The sequence below is a fragment of the Bos javanicus genome, chromosome 5 (assembly GCF_032452875.1).
Source record: "Bos javanicus breed banteng chromosome 5, ARS-OSU_banteng_1.0, whole genome shotgun sequence".
Lineage (NCBI taxonomy): Eukaryota > Metazoa > Chordata > Mammalia > Artiodactyla > Bovidae > Bos > Bos javanicus.
Window position 1 is genome coordinate 104,129,662 of NC_083872.1, and position 16,844 is coordinate 104,146,505.

A 16,844-nucleotide genomic window follows, 5' to 3' on the forward strand; every position below is an offset into this window, starting at 1 on the left:
CACCTCCACTCCCCTCCCCCCCTCCAATCACCGCCACCAACAACCTCCGTCCACCTTCCTCCTATTTTTCCTGAGAGCCAATAGAAACTCTGTTGCCAGGTGGAATGCTCATTTGAATCAGCCAATCCAGGAGCCTCACTGCTTGCCCTGCCTTATATGGGGATTTGAGGAGGGCCACTCCCCCCACTCTAGCCCCACAGGGGGCCAACCCCTCCACTGCCCTTTCTCCCTTCCCCGGAGGGAGCCTGGGTCCCTCCCTCTCACCCTTCTATAAGGGTCTGGCCTCCCATTTCTCTAACTGGGACCACCGGGGTTAGTGTGGGCTGTGGGTTGGACTGTGGGCTGGGCCTAAGGGCCGAGGGGTGGGATCGAGGTGTGATTAGGGAAGGGGAGGCGGAGGGAGCCGGGAATTTTGCCCAGGGAGGGGTGTCTGGGAGCGGAGGCAGCTGCAGTGGAAAATTCCAGGGAGATGGAGAGACAGAGAATGGGAATCCTGCCCCAAGGCCCAAGGGAGAGCCTTGAGAATTTAAGAGTTTGGACACTAGGGTCCGCAGGGACCAAAGGAAAAAGATCTAGAAAGCAGAAGGCCTGGATCTAAGTCCTTTCCTGCTTGAGAGAAGCACCCCTTAGCCCTCGCTGCCTGGTTGGACAGCAGATCAGTCTCCCGAAGGCTTGGCTTCACGAAAGAAAAGCTCGACAGGACACTTAGGATGAATTTGGAATGAGTGGGGTGCTGAAAGCGCACCTCCTGTTCCTTGGGGTTGATCTCTGGGGCCACGAGAGTTAAATGATGCCACCTTGTCTGTTTGCGCCTTTCGCCTTTCGAGAGCACCATCTCTGAGGCCTTGCCTGTTCTAGAGTTTTTACTCTAGAGCTCAACAGAGAATTTTCCACTAGTTGAATGGGGGGAAATTCTGCTTCTTACACATTTTCTGGAGGTGGGAAAAGGGAGGCCAGGTGAGAAAAGGGGAGGCCTGAGCCCCCTGGAAACTCTGCCTTCCGACATCCTAGCAGTTCCCTCAACCACTGTGTGGAAGATGTTCAACTCCAACTATTTCCATCTCATTCTTAAGTTAATTCTTCTCCCTCTCTAGCTTCCTGGTGTGTGTGTTTTTTTTTTTTCTAGCTTGCCTATTTGTTAGTTAAAGTGCTAAGGAAGGCCTAGTTAGCTATTATTCAAGGGTGGGAGGACAGAAACCTGAAAGCTGGACCCCTCCACTCCTCACTATGCTCTTCATCTCACTCCACTCCCAATGACCTCATTTGCTATTCCTCATTTTTCCTTTGCTAAAAAAAAAAAACAAAAAAAAAAACTTTTTTATTTCAAAACTCAAGACAGTGGGGAGTCAGAGTCAAGAGGAGACAGACTGCTAAAGAGATTTCAACCAGCCTAACTTTGGTCAAGTTTGCTTTGATGATGTTACCCACAGAAGTGTTCCTAAAGAAATCATCTTTCTTTATTCTTCCTGTTGAGCTTCTCCGGGCTCAGTAGTTGCAGCGTGTCAGATCTTAGTTCCCCCACTAGGGATCGAATCTGCATTGGAAGGCAGATTCTTAACTGCTGGACCGCTAGGGAAGTCCCAAGAAATCATCTTCATGACAACATGAAGCCACGTTTGTCAGGAACATGCCCCCTCAAGTTGTCAATGTGGGAGACCTGGGTTCAATCCCTGGGTTGGGAAGATCCCCTGGCGAAGGAAATGGCTACCTACTCCAGTATTCTGGTCTGGAGAATTCCTTGGACTGTATAGTCCATGGGGTCGCAAAGAGTCAGACACGACTGAGTGACTTTCACTTTTGCTCTTGTTTGCTTCCTCTTTGTGATGAGCCCCTGTGCTATGCGATGGAGACACAAAGCTGAATGGAAAAGATCTGGTCCCTCCGTGCCCTCCAGGAAGAGATGGGAGAGGTCATTCAAAGTACAAACCTGAAAAAGGACAGGTGTCCAGCACTGTCTTGCGCCGGATAGCACCCCGTCCCATGTCCAGGGGTGCTCCTTTTCTGGGGTACCTCCCTGATCTCTCTGGATTCTAGACCTCTTGTTCCCAACTCCAGACTGCCTTCCTCACTCCCCAACCCTTACTGATGTCTCCTTCTCCTGAGAAGGGTGTCTGGCACAAGGCTAGGCACAAAGGAGCAAAAGTTCAGTACATCCTTGAGTTGTACAACCCTGACACTGCATCTTCGATTCTGCCTCAGAGCGCTCTCAGCTTTCCTTCCTTGAGCAGCTGTGGAAGCACAGGGCATGCATCAGGGTATGGGCTGGCCTCTCTCTGACTTGGGGTCTTCTCAGCAACTACTGGTGTCCTGGTGGTCAGTCTGTCTTTTACGATATCGGCATCACAATAAAAATTTCTATGGCTTTCCTACTTCCTCATGAGTTTTCTTTCTAGCAAAAATCATTGGTTTTGGACTTCCCTGGTGGTCCAGTGGTTAAGAATCTACCTGCCAATGCAGGGTACGGGTTCGATCCCTGGTCGGGAAGATTCCACGTGCCTCGGGGCCACTAAGCCCATGTGCCACAAATACTGAGCCCATGCACCTAAGAGCCCATGCTCTGCAACAAGAGAAGCCTGAGCACTGCAACTAGAGATTAGCCCCTGCTCACTGCAACTGGAGAAAGCCCTTGTGCAGCAACAGAGACCCAGCACAACCAAAAATGAATAAAGTTTTTAAAAAACTTTAAAAAAATCATGGGTTTTATCATCATAGCTCTCCTCTAGATTCTTCGATTGGCTTTTCTTATTCTCTGTGCATCCTTCATGACCTCCTTCACTTTTACACTTAAGAGTTTGCTGTTGCCCAATTCCTCGCTCCCCTCCTTTCAGTTTCTCCCCTTTATGTGTGCTTTTCTTTCTTTTTTTTTTCTTTCAGTTTTATTGAGATATAATTGACATCTGGCACTGTTTGTTTACAGTGTACAGCATAATGATTTGACTTTATATATATCGTGAAATGATACCCACAATAATTTTAGTGAACATGCGTACATGTGTGCTAAGTTGATTCAGTTGTGTCCGACTCTTTTGCAACCCTATGGACTGTGGCCCGCCAGATTCCTCTGTCCATGGGACTCTGCAGGCAGGAATACTAGAGTGGTTGCCATTGCCGTCCTCCAGAGAATCTTCCTGACCCAGGGATTGAACTTGTGTCTCATATGTCTCCTGCTTTGGCAAGCAGGTTCTTTACCACCTGGGAAGGGCCAAGTTTAGTGAATAGTGAATATCCATCATCAAATCCAGATACAAAATTAATGAATTAGAAAAGTTTTTTTTTATTGTGGTAAGAACTCTTACATGTATAGCATACAACACTGCTAATTATATTTATCACGTATGTTACATCCTCATATTTACCTTATAACTGGAAGCTTATACCTTTTGACTGCCTTCATCCAATTTTCCCTTCTTCTTTTCCAAAAGCCTTCACAGGCCTTCAAAAAAGTCCAGAAGAAGGTAGTATTTATAAATGCTTTCTGACTCTGTCCAGTAAAATTTTCTACGGTGATGGGACTGTTCTATATCTATAGTTTCCAATACAGTGGCCACGAGCCATGTGTGGTTACTGAAGACTTGAAATGTGGCTAGTGCAACTGAAGAACTGCATTTTTTTTAACTTTAATTTTCATTAAATGTATTATGTATTTAAAATAAGTCTGACTCTTTTTTTTTCTTTTTTCCAGCTGTGCTAATTGACTTGTGGGATTTTAGTTCCCTGACTAGGGGTTGAACCCAGGCCACAGCAGTGACATTGCTGAGTTTTAACCACTGGACTGCCAGGGAATTCCCAATTTTAATTAAATTTAAATACTACCTGTGCCTAGTGGCTACCATATGGTGCAGCACCACTTCAGACCTTGGTCCTAAACCTCCTTTTCTTTTTCTGCCTCTTTTTCCATCTCCATCCCGGTGTTCGGTAGGTAGAAAAGTCAAGAGCAACTCTGGCTGCCTTGTTGGAGGGTCACGTGGGCCACTCTTGTCATGTACTTTACCACAGATGCATGTTTGCTCAGAATTTCCACATTTTCACAGACGAAATAGACTATGTGGCTGACCCAGAGGAGAGGAAAGTGAAATTGAAAAGGCTAGGGGATGGAGAAGGAAATGACAACCCACTTCAATATTTTTGCCTAGGAAATGCCACGGACAGAGGAGCCTGGGGGGCTACAGCCCATGGGGTCACAGGAGTCAGATACGACTGAGCCACCACCACCACGGGGGGTGGATGTCTGGCACCACGGTTCCATCTGCTGTGGTTCCCACTTTGAAGATGTTTCCAACAGCTCCTTGTTTTGTGCACTTCCATCCTCTAAAACTAAGTGGAATTAATATTAAATGTGTAAACATTGTAAGTATTCAATAAACCACTTTTTTTTTTTACCAAATCCCCATCTTTTAATGGTTGATACCTCGAGTTTTGAAACAAAACTGTTATATTTGTTTCCATTATATTTAAAATATTCAGAAGTAAACTAAATTATCATGAAAAAAATAGAAAAGGCTAGGGGACTCGGACCAGGAGTGACAGCTAGAGGCCTATTTTGCCCAGCAGGTAAAAGGCCGAGAGAGGACTTCACAACCGGGAGGAGGCGATTGCCGGGTCAACTGATCCCTTCCAGGTGGCTCAGATCTCAGGGGAATGAACATACTTTTCCTCAAAGAGCCTAAGTAACTGAGAAATTATGAGATGATCTGGTCATGCACACATGCTGAGTCTCTTCATTTGTGTACGACTCTGTGCGACGCTATGGACTTTAGCCCACCAGGCTCCTCTGTCTATGGGATTCTTCAGGCAAGAACACTGGAGGAGGCTGCCATGCCCTCTTCCAGGGGATCTTCCCAACCCTGGTACTGAAACCATGTTTCAGGTCTCTGCATTGGCAGGCAGGTTCTTTACCACTAGTGTGCACCTGGGAAACCCCAGAGCTTGGGTCTCGGGGGTCCTGCCTTCAGTCTCCCTAAGTGACTCCATCATGCATCTCCAGTGGCTTAAGTCCCACTGCCAGCACAGACCTCCAACCCTGATGACTCTCAGGGACTTCTCTGGCAGTCCAGTGGTTAAGACTCCCCCTTCCAATCTAGAGGGTGCAGGTTTGATCCCTGGTCATTCCTGTTCGGGGAACCAAGATCCCACATACCGAAGGGTACAGCCAAAAATTAAAATAAGTAAATTAAAAAACCATTGAAAACAACAACAACAAAAACCCTGATGACTCTCAAATTCACACCTCCAGTGCCTGCTTCACTCCTGAGCACAAATCATGACTCCAATTCTCTTCTGTCTTCTCTCCCTGGATCCTCCACAGTGCCTCAACCCCACACCTTCCAACTGCAGTTCCTTCGTTTTTCTATTTCAGTTAAAGGTCCTGTTCTCCACCCATTCATTCATGCCAAATGGTCATCTGAGACATGGCTTCTTCTTTCCCTCCCTAGATTCCTCACATTTCACTTTCTAAAGATTCCTTGAGCTTCTTCTCTTCTCTCCAAGCCCAGTCTTGCCCCTGCTCCAGAGGTCAACATCACTCACTTGACTTTAAGCTTAATTCATTTGGGTTTTCAGTCATGATTTAAGAATTTTTGGATCTTCACACCTAACTCGGTATATGGTGTATTGTAGCTCAGAAATGTTTGCTGAAATGTATAAACTGCCTTTCTACCCAAAATACAAATAGACTGTTGTCATCTCCCTCCATAAAACCTCCTGATAGCTTCCCCAGGCCAATGATAAAGTCCAGAAGTAAATATGGCTCTTCAAGATCTGGTCCCTTTTAACCTCTGTAGCCTTGGCTCTCACCAAGTTTCCCTCAAAAGTTTTGCTTTGGCATTTTTTTTTAACTCTTCATAGCTCCTCCCCAATGGAGCCTACCTCTGTGCCTTTGCTTTTTTCTTTTTAAAATTTATTTTATTTTTTTGGCCACACTGCACAGCATGTGGGGTCTTAGTTCCCCAACCAGAGGTGGAACCCACGCCCCCTGCATTGAACCATGAAGTCTTAACCACTGGACGGCCAGAGGAGTCCCAGTGCCTTTGCTTTGATCTTACCTTCAACCTAAAATGGTCTCCTGGGGACTTCCTGGCAGACCAGTGGTTAAGGCCCCATGCTTCCAGTGCAGTGGATGTGGTTTTGATCCGTGGTCTTGGAGCTAAGGTCCCATATGAAGATGGGGTGGCTCCCCCCAAAAATTTAGAATACTCTCCTGGCTGCCCTGCCCCAGTTCCCAAGCCACCCTCTCCCTTTTCTCAACCACCTTTCCCCTTTGAATATACATCTTTATCTTTCTATGACGGCTTTCATCCCTGGATTATCATTGACTCCATGTTGGTCACCTCACTGCGGCTGTGAACCCTGCTGAGCAGAGACCATGTCTTATTTGTCTTTCATCCCCAGCACCTTGCACTGTGCCTGGCACATAGTAGGAGCCCCATAAATGTTTATTGACAGGAACTACCACCCAGGCTTCCCATGTGGCTCAGCCGGTAAAGAATCTGCCTGCAATGTGGGAGACCCTGGGTTTTGATCTGTGGGTAGGGAAGATCCCCTGGAGAAGGGAAAGGCTACCAACTCCAGTATTCTGGCCTGGAGAATCCCATGGACTATCCATTGGGTCGCAAAGAGTTGGACACAACTGAGTGACTTTCACTTTCACCACACAGGTAGCACCAACTTCAATCCTTAAAGCCCATGTTAATCATGAGATACATGGCCTCCTTAGGGATGGCTCCTTGAAATGATCAAGGGACAACAGGAAGTTCTTAAGACTTAAAACTCCAGTGCTCATGCCAACCATTAATATTAGCATATCTACCCGAGGTGATCCAACATCTCATATCTGATAGTCGAACTAGCCTCAGGATTCCTGGATTCCTGTCACCCTCCTCCGCTTCAGGTGGCTCCATTCTAAAGAGAAGACTGTGGGGCTTCCCTAGTGGTCCAGTGGTTAAGACTCTGCGATTCCAAAGCAAGGGGGTGTAGGTTTGATCCCTCATCGGGGAACTAAGATGCCACATGCCCTGGCTGTAAAATAAAATACATAGATTAAAAAAATAATAGTAAAGAGAAGACTGTCCACTCAGTTACCCTGTGTAGCCACTTGGTCAGGATCACAATTTCAGCCAGACATAATTTCCATATGTTCTCAAGCCTGTCCTGATACAGAATGGTCATTTATTTCTCATTCAGATTGCCCAGATCAAAAAAAAACCCAGAGTCACTTAAAAATTTTGTTTATTTTTATTTTATTTATTTTTGGCTATGCCTCATGGCTTGTAGGGAATCTTAGTTCTCCAGCCAGGGATTGAACCTGGGATCACAGTAGTGAAAGCTCTGAATTCTAACCACTGGAAAGTAAAAAATGAAAGTGTTAGTTGTTCAGTTGTGTCTGACTTTTTGTGACCCCATGGACTGTATCCCACCAGGTTCCTCTGTCCTTGGGATTCTCCAGGCAAGAATACTGAAGTGGGTTGCTATGCTCTCCTCCAAGGAATCTTCCCAACCCAGGGATTGAACCCACGTCTCTTATGTTGCCTGCACTGGGAGGCGAGTTCTTTACCACTATCGCCACCTGGGAAGCCTCACACAGTAGGTATTCAATAAATATTTGTTAAGTGGACATGGATATAAAACAAACTGAAAAGATGGACTTAAAAAACTGTTCATAAGCCATTTTTCAATCTCATTCTGATCTGGTGTCCACTATACAACTCACTCTCTCTTCCTGGGGCAACTTAATGCTCAATGTCAGGATTTATCTCCCTCTTCCAATACACATACACACATACACTCAGTCACACCCATCCATGTTAGCTCAAGTTGGAATCCAGTGTCCCGTAAGTCCACCATCACCCCATCCTCACTCTGCTCCAGAAGCCAGCTGCCCTGGGATTGTTCCAGATGCCAGACCTCACATCTGACAAGGGCACTTTTCTGACCTAGATCTCCCCTCTGAGTTTCCCTAGCGGCTTAAATGGTAAAGATTCCATCTGCGGGAGACCTGGGTTCGGGTTGGGAAGATCCCCTGGAGAAGGAGATGGCAACCCATTCCAGTATTAGTGCCTGGAGAATCCCACGGACAGAGGAGCCTGGTGGGCTACAGCCCGTGGGGTCACAATGAGTCTGACATGACTGAGCAACTAACACTTTCTTTCCCCTCTCAAGGACATCCCGACTTTGGCTTCATCACATAAAGCAGTGAGGAGAAACTGTTTCTCTTCCTCCCAACAATGGTTATCCCCTTCGAGTTCAGCCTCACCCAGGACTGGGCCCACCCTCCCTCCTACATTTTATCATCTACAGGAAACTCTGATGACTGAGGAATTTCTGTTCATCAGAGTTTACGGGACAGAGACATATTTAAGAAAGGAAGGAAGGAGGGATGAAGGGAAGGAGGGAAAGAAGGAAGAAAGGAAGAGAAGGCAGTGAGTGGGGGAGGGAAGGGAAAGAATAGGAAGGTGACAGAGAAGGAAAACAGATACAAACTCTGTCTGGACAGAAAGGTTGCTTGTAAAATTACATTCCTTCAATTCCTGGAGTGGATGGCTGCCTATATAGTCCATTGCTGAGCATACTGAGAATGAACTCTTGCATCTCCTCCTTCATCCCCACCTCTTCAAAGCTCTCTTTTTAACCTGAGAGAAAGCCTAGGTTTAGAGCTTTGTGTCATAGATGGATGCTAAACTGTCATTTGTAATTATTCTTAGGGGAGGTGATTGATTAAAAATCATGCAAAAGTAAAAATGACTGATATCAGGGTTGTTTTTTTTTTTTTTTTTTTTTGCTGTGCCTTGTGGCATACTGGATCCTTAGTTCCCTGACCAGGGATGGGACCCATGGCCACTGGAGTGAAAACAATCTTAACCACTGGATGGCTAGTGAAGTCCCCAGTATCAGATTCCTAAGTCTTGGAAGGAAGAAGAAAAAGAGCTCTACTAGGCACCTTCCCCAATGGCTCAGTGGAAAAGAATCTGTCTGCAGTACATGAGCGGAGAAGGCAATGGCAACCTACTCCAGTACTCTTGGCTAGAAAATCCCATGGACAGAGGGGCCTGGTGGGTTGTAGTCCATGGGGTCGCTAGGAGTCGGAAACGAATGAGCAGCTTCACTTTTACTTTTCACTTGCATGCATTGGAGAAGGAAACAGCCACCCACTCCAGTGTTCTTGCCTGGAGAATCCCAGGGACGGGGGAGCCTAGTGGGCTGCTGTCTATGGGGTCGCACAGATTCGGACACAACTGAAGCGACTTAGCAGCAGCAGCAGCAGTACATGAGACACTGGAGACACAGATTCAATCCCTGGGTCAGGAAGATCCCCTGGAGGAGGAAATGGCAACCCACTCCAGTATTCTTGCCTGAAAAATCCCATGGACGGAGGAGCCTAATGGGCTACAGTCTATGGGGTTGCAAAGAGTTGGACATGACTTGGTGACTAAACAACACGGAACACCAAGCAATGGAAGACGGAAGGAGAAGGCTAGACTAGCTGCATCTCCTATCCAACTCTGGGTAGGTTGGACATGATGAAACCGGGACGGAGATGCTGGAAGGTGAGGCCCACACTTCACTAAGTTTGGGCTGCAGAACTCTCACAGGGACAACTCTTAACCACTTGTCACAATGCTTTTGTTTGGAGGCAAGAGGAAAGGGGCACTGGCATGGTGGGCTGTTCAGAGATAGATCATTTGGAAGACAAAAGCTTTTACTAAGTCTATTCCCCAGAAATATCAATGGAAAACACATTTTCTTTTATTCTATCTTTGGCTTTGCCAGTCTGCCAGCTTCTAATTTCTCTGTCTCTGTTCCCCTCTGTTGCCACTATTTTGTTTTTCCCTCTCTAATAATAATCAAGTCCAAAGAAACCTGAGAAGCCCCATTCGTACCACTTTTTCCTGAGTCACCAGGGAGCAACCCCTCTTCCTCTCCAGGCAAGTGCTGGAGATGGGAACAAGTCTCTCTGGCTGTCAGGCCCACAGAGCACGAACGTGGCTAGCGGCCAGTGTAAAGAACTAGGCGAACTGGCGTCCGGATGAGTCCAGTCTAAAGTCCAGCCCGGACAGCCCAAATCCCTGGACACCCAGGGGGAGGGCCCTTCTCTCCAGTTGGGCCGGATTTTGTGCAACACATTTAGTATGTCAAAGTGTCAGCTTTTGGCCTTTGAGTCAGGTCTCCTGGGCCTGTTCGCAACTCTGCCCCTCGGTGAGTTCGGTGAACCGGGAGCTCTCTTCTCCCTCGACCTACCTAGCAACCTGCCTGACTAGAGACAAGAAAGATCAGTGCGGACTGGGAGCTCTTGAGGATACTCAGAGAAAAGAAAGGGGAGGTTGGCATTCAATGAAAAGATTTCAGAACTCTCTCCCCAGTCTGACTCCTCACAGCAGGGTAACTGGGGGCGGCGGGGGTGCGGGGGGTGGTCTCTAGAGCCCCGCCAACGCCAGTTCCCCAGGGGCTGCAGTTCCAGCCCGGCCGAAGGGCGCCATCTGGCGGCCAGATCCCTAGCCTGGATCCTCCGTGCCCCAGCCCGAGTTCTCGAAGCTAGAGGAAGACCTGGGCAGCACTGTCACCTCCTCCCGCTACGTCACTCCGAGGACGCCGCCCCGGCCTGGAACGCGCCTCCTCCCGAGGGGACTGGCCCCAGCGCCTCCCCCGCAGAATTGCCGTCCTTCCTCCCGCTCGCGATGAATGCTTCCCCGGTAGAAATCTGCTGAAAGCTCTCCCCAGGGATCCGCCCCACCTCGTCACCCACTGAGAGCCTGCCCTGTCCGGGGGAATCTGCCCCCGTCCTCTTCCCTCCTCTTCCCCTCCCGGCGATGGACTCCGCTGCTCCTTCCCCCGCACCCTGACAGGGAGCCTCCTCGGGGCCACAGAACCCAAGTCCAGCTTACTAACGAGGCTTCCGCTCCCCGAGTCCCAGAGGACCCCGAGGCCCACAGCAGCTAGGCCTGGGAGCCGGCCCCGCGTGCGCCCCACGCCCACCGGTGGGCGGAGCTCCGCAGGCCCGGCCTGGGGTGGGCTGTCCCATCGTGACGTCACTTCCGTCCGGGCCTGGCTGGGGTTCGGGCTCCGTGGGCCGACGGGCGGGGGGTGCACGGAGGTGGCATCTGTGAGAGGAGGCGGTGCGGGAGGCCGAGGAGCTCACGCCCGGACCAGTCCAGCGTCCCGGGCCGCTAGCCCCGATCCTGCCGCGCACGAGAGGCGAGACCGGCCGAATGGGCCGCTGAGCCCGGACCGGGGACCGGTGAGGCTCTAGCGGACCGGGCAGCTGGTTCGGGGCGGGAGCGGCCCGCCGGGCTGCAGGGTCCCCGGGAGCCTGGGATGCGGGGAGGGGAGCGGGTCAAGCCTGCCTCTCCTGCTCACCCGGCAGGAAAGCAGGGTTCGGGGTGAGGGGGCCAGGCGCCAGGCTCGGCGGGGACGATGAGGCCCACCCGGGGGAGGTCTGGCGGCGGCCGGGGTGTGAAGGGGGAGCGGAGTGTTTGGGGTCATTTATGGGGCGGGGGTGGGGGGCGGCACTTGAGATTCGCATCCGGAAAGGTGGCGTCGGGGGTTGGGGGAGTGTGCCTTTGGCGGTGGCTTTGGGAAGAGGATGGCTCTGAGTGGGGGAGGCAGAAAACAGGCTCGGGAAAATTTTCCATGGTCCCCCGTCGGAGAGAGGGTTAAGAGCTCTGCTCTCCCTAGAGGCTGATGTTGAACACCTGGAGAAGGGTCTCTCTGGAGTTTGGGGGCCAGTTACAGTGTTTGGAAGGGATCACGCTCTGAGAGTCTCTGCCCTGAGCGGGTGTGCAAAAAGCCTGGCCGCTTCCAACCTTTGAGCCTCCACATTTTCACAGTGTGGAGCTCCCTGGAGCTGAAATCAGGATGTTTCGCTTCATGAGGGACGTGGAGCCCGAGGACCCCATGTTCCTGATGTGAGTATCCCCTCCCCCTCTTGCTCCAGAGCATACATCCGTCCACTTCAGTCTCTGAGTAGTTGAGACAGACACCTGGGCTCCTATTGCGGGCTCAGATCACACCTGGGTGGCCACTCTAAGCTCCAGCTTAGTCTTGGAGGGGATGTCTGTGCCGCTGGTTCCCTATGGCTCTTTTCTTTCGGGGGAGGGGGAGCGGGGAGGTGCTGACCGCTGCCCCTTCTGCCATCTGCTCTGTACTCTCCCTGCACAGGGACCCCTTTGCCATTCACCGTCAGCACATGAACCGGATGTTGTCAGGGGGGTTTGGATATAGCCCCTTCCTCAGCATCACAGATGGCAATCTGCCAGGGACCCGGCCTGCCAGCCGCAGGATGCAGGTAATGGTGCTGCCACAGACCTGAGACTCGAGGAAAGGTGGGAGGGTGGTTAATGCAGTGCTTCATTTTTCTTGCATGCTGGCTGACTTGGCAAGTGGCATGCCTTCTAGGAGTGGGGAAAGGGGTGTGGAAGACAGGCTTTGTGATGCTCCTTTGAGAGGAGGATGGAAAAAAGCAAGGGAGGCCATGGGCTTGGTTTGGGAGGGTGAGGTCGCATGTGGCCTCTGATTTCTATTCCTGACATGTTCCCGTAGGCTGGGGCTGTCTCCCCTTTTGGAATGCTGGGAATGGTAAGTCTTCATCTCCCTGCATCCTTCCATCTCAAACATGCTCTGTAACCCTTAGATATTAGTTCCAAATTTGTCTCTCTGAAATATAGGCTAATGGGTAACCCTAGAGTCTTCATGTGCTCACAAATCTCCGGGCCTGCTGTGTGCTGAGTCCTGTGAGCTGATGAAGCTAACTTACTGACTCCTGTGCTTCTAGGAGTCATGCCCATTAGGGAGATATAATTGCCTGGCAAAATGTCTTTGAGGAGGGAGGTGCTGTTGGAGGGCCAACTAGAGATGATGTGTAGGAGATTTTTCTACAGCTTCAGAAACAACCCCTTTATAGGTTAGACTCCAGTAACACAGACTTGCTTCTTAAAAGTAGGAGGAAATAGGTCAGGCAGGCAGGAAAAAGACGGGATCCTAGTAGCCACAGAGCCTGAGGAGGAGGGCGGGGTGGGTGGGAAGAGAAGCGTCGAGAGAGGCACACTTGTTCTGCTCCTGCTCACGAGGAATGAGGAGGAGCCGCTGCCAGATGTGAAGGAAGGGGAGAGAGGGACCGTGTAGCCAGGTAGCCTATGGGAGCCTGAATTCGGCAACCTGACTCGGTTTCCTTTCTGCTCCAGTCAGGCGGCTTCATGGACATGTTTGGGATGATGAACGACATGATCGGCAACATGGTGAGGGTCTTGTGTCCCACCTCCCCTGGCAAGTCCCTGGAGGTGGGAGTGGGGAAGGCTGTGCTCACAGAGGCCTGCAGGCTGGATAAGACGGCCAGACCCGGGGAGCGCAGGGGTCCTGAGTGGGAAGCAGCGGCGGGCATCTCATGAAATGGGCAGTTAAGGCTCGGTCTCTCCAGGTCTGCCTGGCTTATTGTTGGACTCAGAGGGATTGGGGGGGTGATGGTGAGTCCTCAGTTTGCTTCGGGGCTGCAGGGAGGGATCCCTGCTCCAGAAGCCAGGCCCTGCCCACTCAGCCTTGCGATTCCCTTCCCTCCCCAGGAGCACATGACAGCCGGAGGCAATTGCCAGACCTTCTCCTCCTCCACTGTCATCTCCTACTCCAACACTGGCGATGGAGCCCCCAAGGTCTACCAAGAGACGTCAGAGATGCGCTCGGCCCCAGGCGGGGTGAGTTGGAGGGCTCATCCTATCCCAGGGAGGCACAGTCAGGTGGCCTGGCTGGCTCTTTTCAAGAGGAGGTCTCGGGTGGTGTTTCCCGGCTGGCGAAGCCAGGTTTGGAAGGATCAACTGAGCATGTGGCTCTCCGCCTCCCCCAGATCCGGGAGACCCGGCGGACCGTGCGCGACTCCGACAGCGGGCTGGAGCAGATGTCCATTGGGCATCACATCCGGGATCGGGCTCACATCCTCCAGCGCTCCCGAAACCACCGCACGGGGGACCAGGAGGAGCGACAGGACTATATCAACCTGGATGAGAGTAAGCCCCCTTCCAGCTCCAGCCTGCCAGCTTCCTGCCACCAGCCCCTAGCCCCCTTCTCGTGAGCTGAGAAATGGCAGCTTTTTCTCCCTGCTTCGATCCCTAGGTCAGGAAGATCCCCTGGAGAAGGAAATGGCAACCCACTCCAGTATTCTTGCCTGGAAAATCCCATGGACAGAGGAGCCTGGTGGGCTACAGTCCATGGGGTTGCAAAGAGTCAGTCACGACTGAGCCCTCACGCATGCTCCCTAGCTCTGTACGTGTTTCTTGGGCAACATTATGGATGAGCTCCATGTTCTTCACTTACTCGGGGCCTCTTTGTCAGCTTAGGGCTAAGTCAGTACAGGAGATGGCCTCACCGGGGAGGGCAAACTCTTGTCACCTAAGTCAGATATTGATAGTAATCTACCCTATTCCATCAGTGTCTTCCTTTCTCATCTTTATTTCTTTCAAATCAGCCAACATTTATTAAATATGGTGTGTATGGGATTATGCTCCTTAACTAAGTATCCATTTCTGATTTCCTGCTCATGGCTTTGGGAAACCATGATGAATCCAACTTCCCTTCTCCCCTCCCCCCACCTCCCTGCCCCAAGGCCTTTCAGCCTTGGGTTTTGGTCTCAGACCCTGTGGCTCAAGCCTGCATCGGGCACGGGTCTGCCTGGGAAGTAGGGTGGTACTCAGGTGCCCTGTGTGGTCTCCATGTCCTCTTCAGGTGAGGCCGCAGCATTTGATGACGAGTGGCGGAGAGAGACTTCCCGATTCCGGCAGCAGCGCCCTCTGGAATTTCGGAGGCATGAGGCTTCTGGGGGTGGAGGACGAAGGGCTGAGGGGCCTCCCCGCCTGGCTATACAGGGACCTGAGGACTCCCCATCCCGACAGTCGCGCCGCTACGACTGGTGAGGGCCCTGGGCCCTCAGCCTGTCTTGTATCTCTTGTAAGTACCAGGGGGTGGGCAGGGACAGGAGGGGGTGAGGCGTGTAATGTGAGCGTCACTCAGCCTTGAGGCAGAAGCAGCCTAGGTACCCAGCAACCACCACCTTGGATGGTAAAAGAGGTTGGTTTTTTTGGTTTTTTTTTTTTTTTGTATTTATTTAAAAATTTTTAAAATTTTGGCTGTTATCAAGTTTTAGTTGTAGCATGTGGGATCTAATTCCCTGACCAGAGATCAAACCCAGGTCCCCTGCGTTGGGAGCGCAGAGCCTTAGCCACTGAACCACCAGGGAAGTCCCTTAATGTTTATTTATTTTGGCTGCACCAGGTCTTAGGTTATGGCCTGTGAGATCTAGTTCCCCAACCAGGGATGACACCCGGGCCCCCCTGCATTGGGAACACAGAATCCTAGCCACTGGACCACCAGGGAAGCCCCCAAGTAGAAGTTCTAATTGGTACAGAAAGACAGAACTCCTGGCTTCTGTGTCTTGTCTTCCTTTTAATTTGTGTGTTTCTGTTTCCCATCCCAGGTACAAGCTGAGAGGCTGAGACGTCATCCCCTGAGATAACTTTTCCTCTTCAACTCCCACTCCCAATTTAATATTAAATTAACAGGCAAACTGGCCCCAGCCCCTCCCTGGGGGTCTCAGGGAGAACCTTTCACTGCCCCTTTTCCTTTCCTTCTTAAACCTCTTTACCAGGATGACTTGATTTTTCACTTTGCTACTCCATCTCTGAATCTCCCTCCCTTCCTTGTTCTACTCCTGCCATGCATTGAAGGGGCTTTGAGGGTGAGCTCTGGGTTTAGGGGCCCCAGCGACCCTGGCTCTCTGCCCACCTCCTCCTTGGATCCCCTACTGTAGGGGCCACAGCGCTCGTCCAGGGCTGTGTGTGGAGGGAGAGGACCTGTCCCCAGCCCTTTCTCCCTTCCAACCCGCTTCACATCACAAAGGTCTTCCCCATACCCTCTCTGCCTTTATTTTTTGATTTGTGCAACTTGTAACTAGGTGTTTATGAAATAAAGGAGAATGGAAAAAAGACCAAGTAGGCATCTGGCTTTACTTTTTTTTCTTTTAATGTATTTTATTAAAGTATAGTTGATTGATGGTGTTGTGTCTGGCTTTGTTGATCTCTTCCATGTTCAGTTTCAACCCTCCTGTCTCCTAGTCACCTTGTGTTTAGTCGCTGAGTTGTGTCCAGCTCTTTGCAACCCCATGAACTCTTTTCCAGGCAAGAATACTGGAGTGGGTTGCCATTTCCTTCTCTAGTCGCCTTACCTTCCCTCTGTCTCCGTGTGCGGCCTTCTTAACTCGTTCAAGCCCAGCACCGCGTGGTCCCGCAGTGGGGCTGTCAGTGCTTCATGAGAAGCAGCAATGCGTGTGGCCAGGCTGGGTTGCGGTTGAGACTGAGGGCGACTGTCCTGCAGGCTTCCTCGCTTTTGAGGGGGTGGCGGGGCACACCTGTAGGTGTCCGACAAGTTTTCTGCCCCTTGTCGCTTGGGCATTTCTTGCCTGGACTGTGGGCAGGAACACTTGGGGTACAGAGCAGGAAGGACCCCGCTCCAGTCTTCAAATGGGAGGAACTCGAGGCAGCAGTTTTCTTCAAAACCTCCAGCCCCAGTTGTTGAGAATTTGAGCCCAGGGAAGAAAATTAGCCTGGAACCTGAGCAGCTCTGGACCAGCTTGAGAAGCTCTAATTTCTCAAGACATTCGCTCCTGCTTGACCTGGCTCAGCAAATGGGTCACCCTGTCCCTCCCGGGAACTCACCAGTGATGGAGAGTGCCTGTGAGAGTCTGAGGGTGGTTTCTGCTTTATAAACATCTGCTGCCCTTGTCAGTTGATAAATCAAAGGTAAAAACAGCACCGGGTCCTCTCTGGGAAGGAGATTTTCCCGTGTCCTTGACAGGCAAACAGATTGAAGCAGGTTTA

The 16,844-nt window shown here is 50.8% G+C and overlaps 1 protein-coding gene across 2 annotated transcripts; it reads left to right on the forward strand.

The window, feature by feature from the left end:
• The first annotated feature begins 10,615 nt into the window (after window positions 1–10,615).
• On the forward strand, window positions 10,616–16,021 carry MLF2 (myeloid leukemia factor 2). Of its 2 annotated transcripts, XM_061418083.1 has the most exons (9): window positions 10,616–11,227; window positions 11,817–11,894; window positions 12,148–12,274; window positions 12,529–12,564; window positions 13,170–13,223; window positions 13,545–13,673; window positions 13,823–13,982; window positions 14,698–14,919; window positions 15,446–16,021. In XM_061418083.1, exons 2-8 carry the CDS (start codon window positions 11,845–11,847, stop codon window positions 14,883–14,885), a joined length of 744 nt encoding a protein of 247 aa, XP_061274067.1. In that variant the 5' UTR covers window positions 10,616–11,227; window positions 11,817–11,844; the 3' UTR covers window positions 14,886–14,919; window positions 15,446–16,021. The 2 variants fall into 2 exon arrangements, with proteins under 2 accessions (XP_061274067.1, XP_061274068.1); XM_061418084.1 differs by lacking the exon at window positions 12,529–12,564 and having other exon boundaries at window positions 10,997–11,227.
• The last annotated feature ends 823 nt before the right edge of the window (window positions 16,022–16,844 follow it).

Bases quoted from the DNA above. Each gene is read 5' to 3' on its own strand.
- MLF2 (XM_061418083.1), top strand. From the start codon at position 11,845: ATGTTTCGCTTCATGAGGGACGTGGAGCCCGAGGACCCCATGTTCCTG. The intron at 12,275-12,528 runs GTAATGGTGCTG...ATGTTCCCGTAG, and splicing joins CTGCCAGCCGCAGGATGCAG to GCTGGGGCTGTCTCCCCTTT. The intron at 12,565-13,169 runs GTAAGTCTTCAT...TTTCTGCTCCAG, and splicing joins CTTTTGGAATGCTGGGAATG to TCAGGCGGCTTCATGGACAT.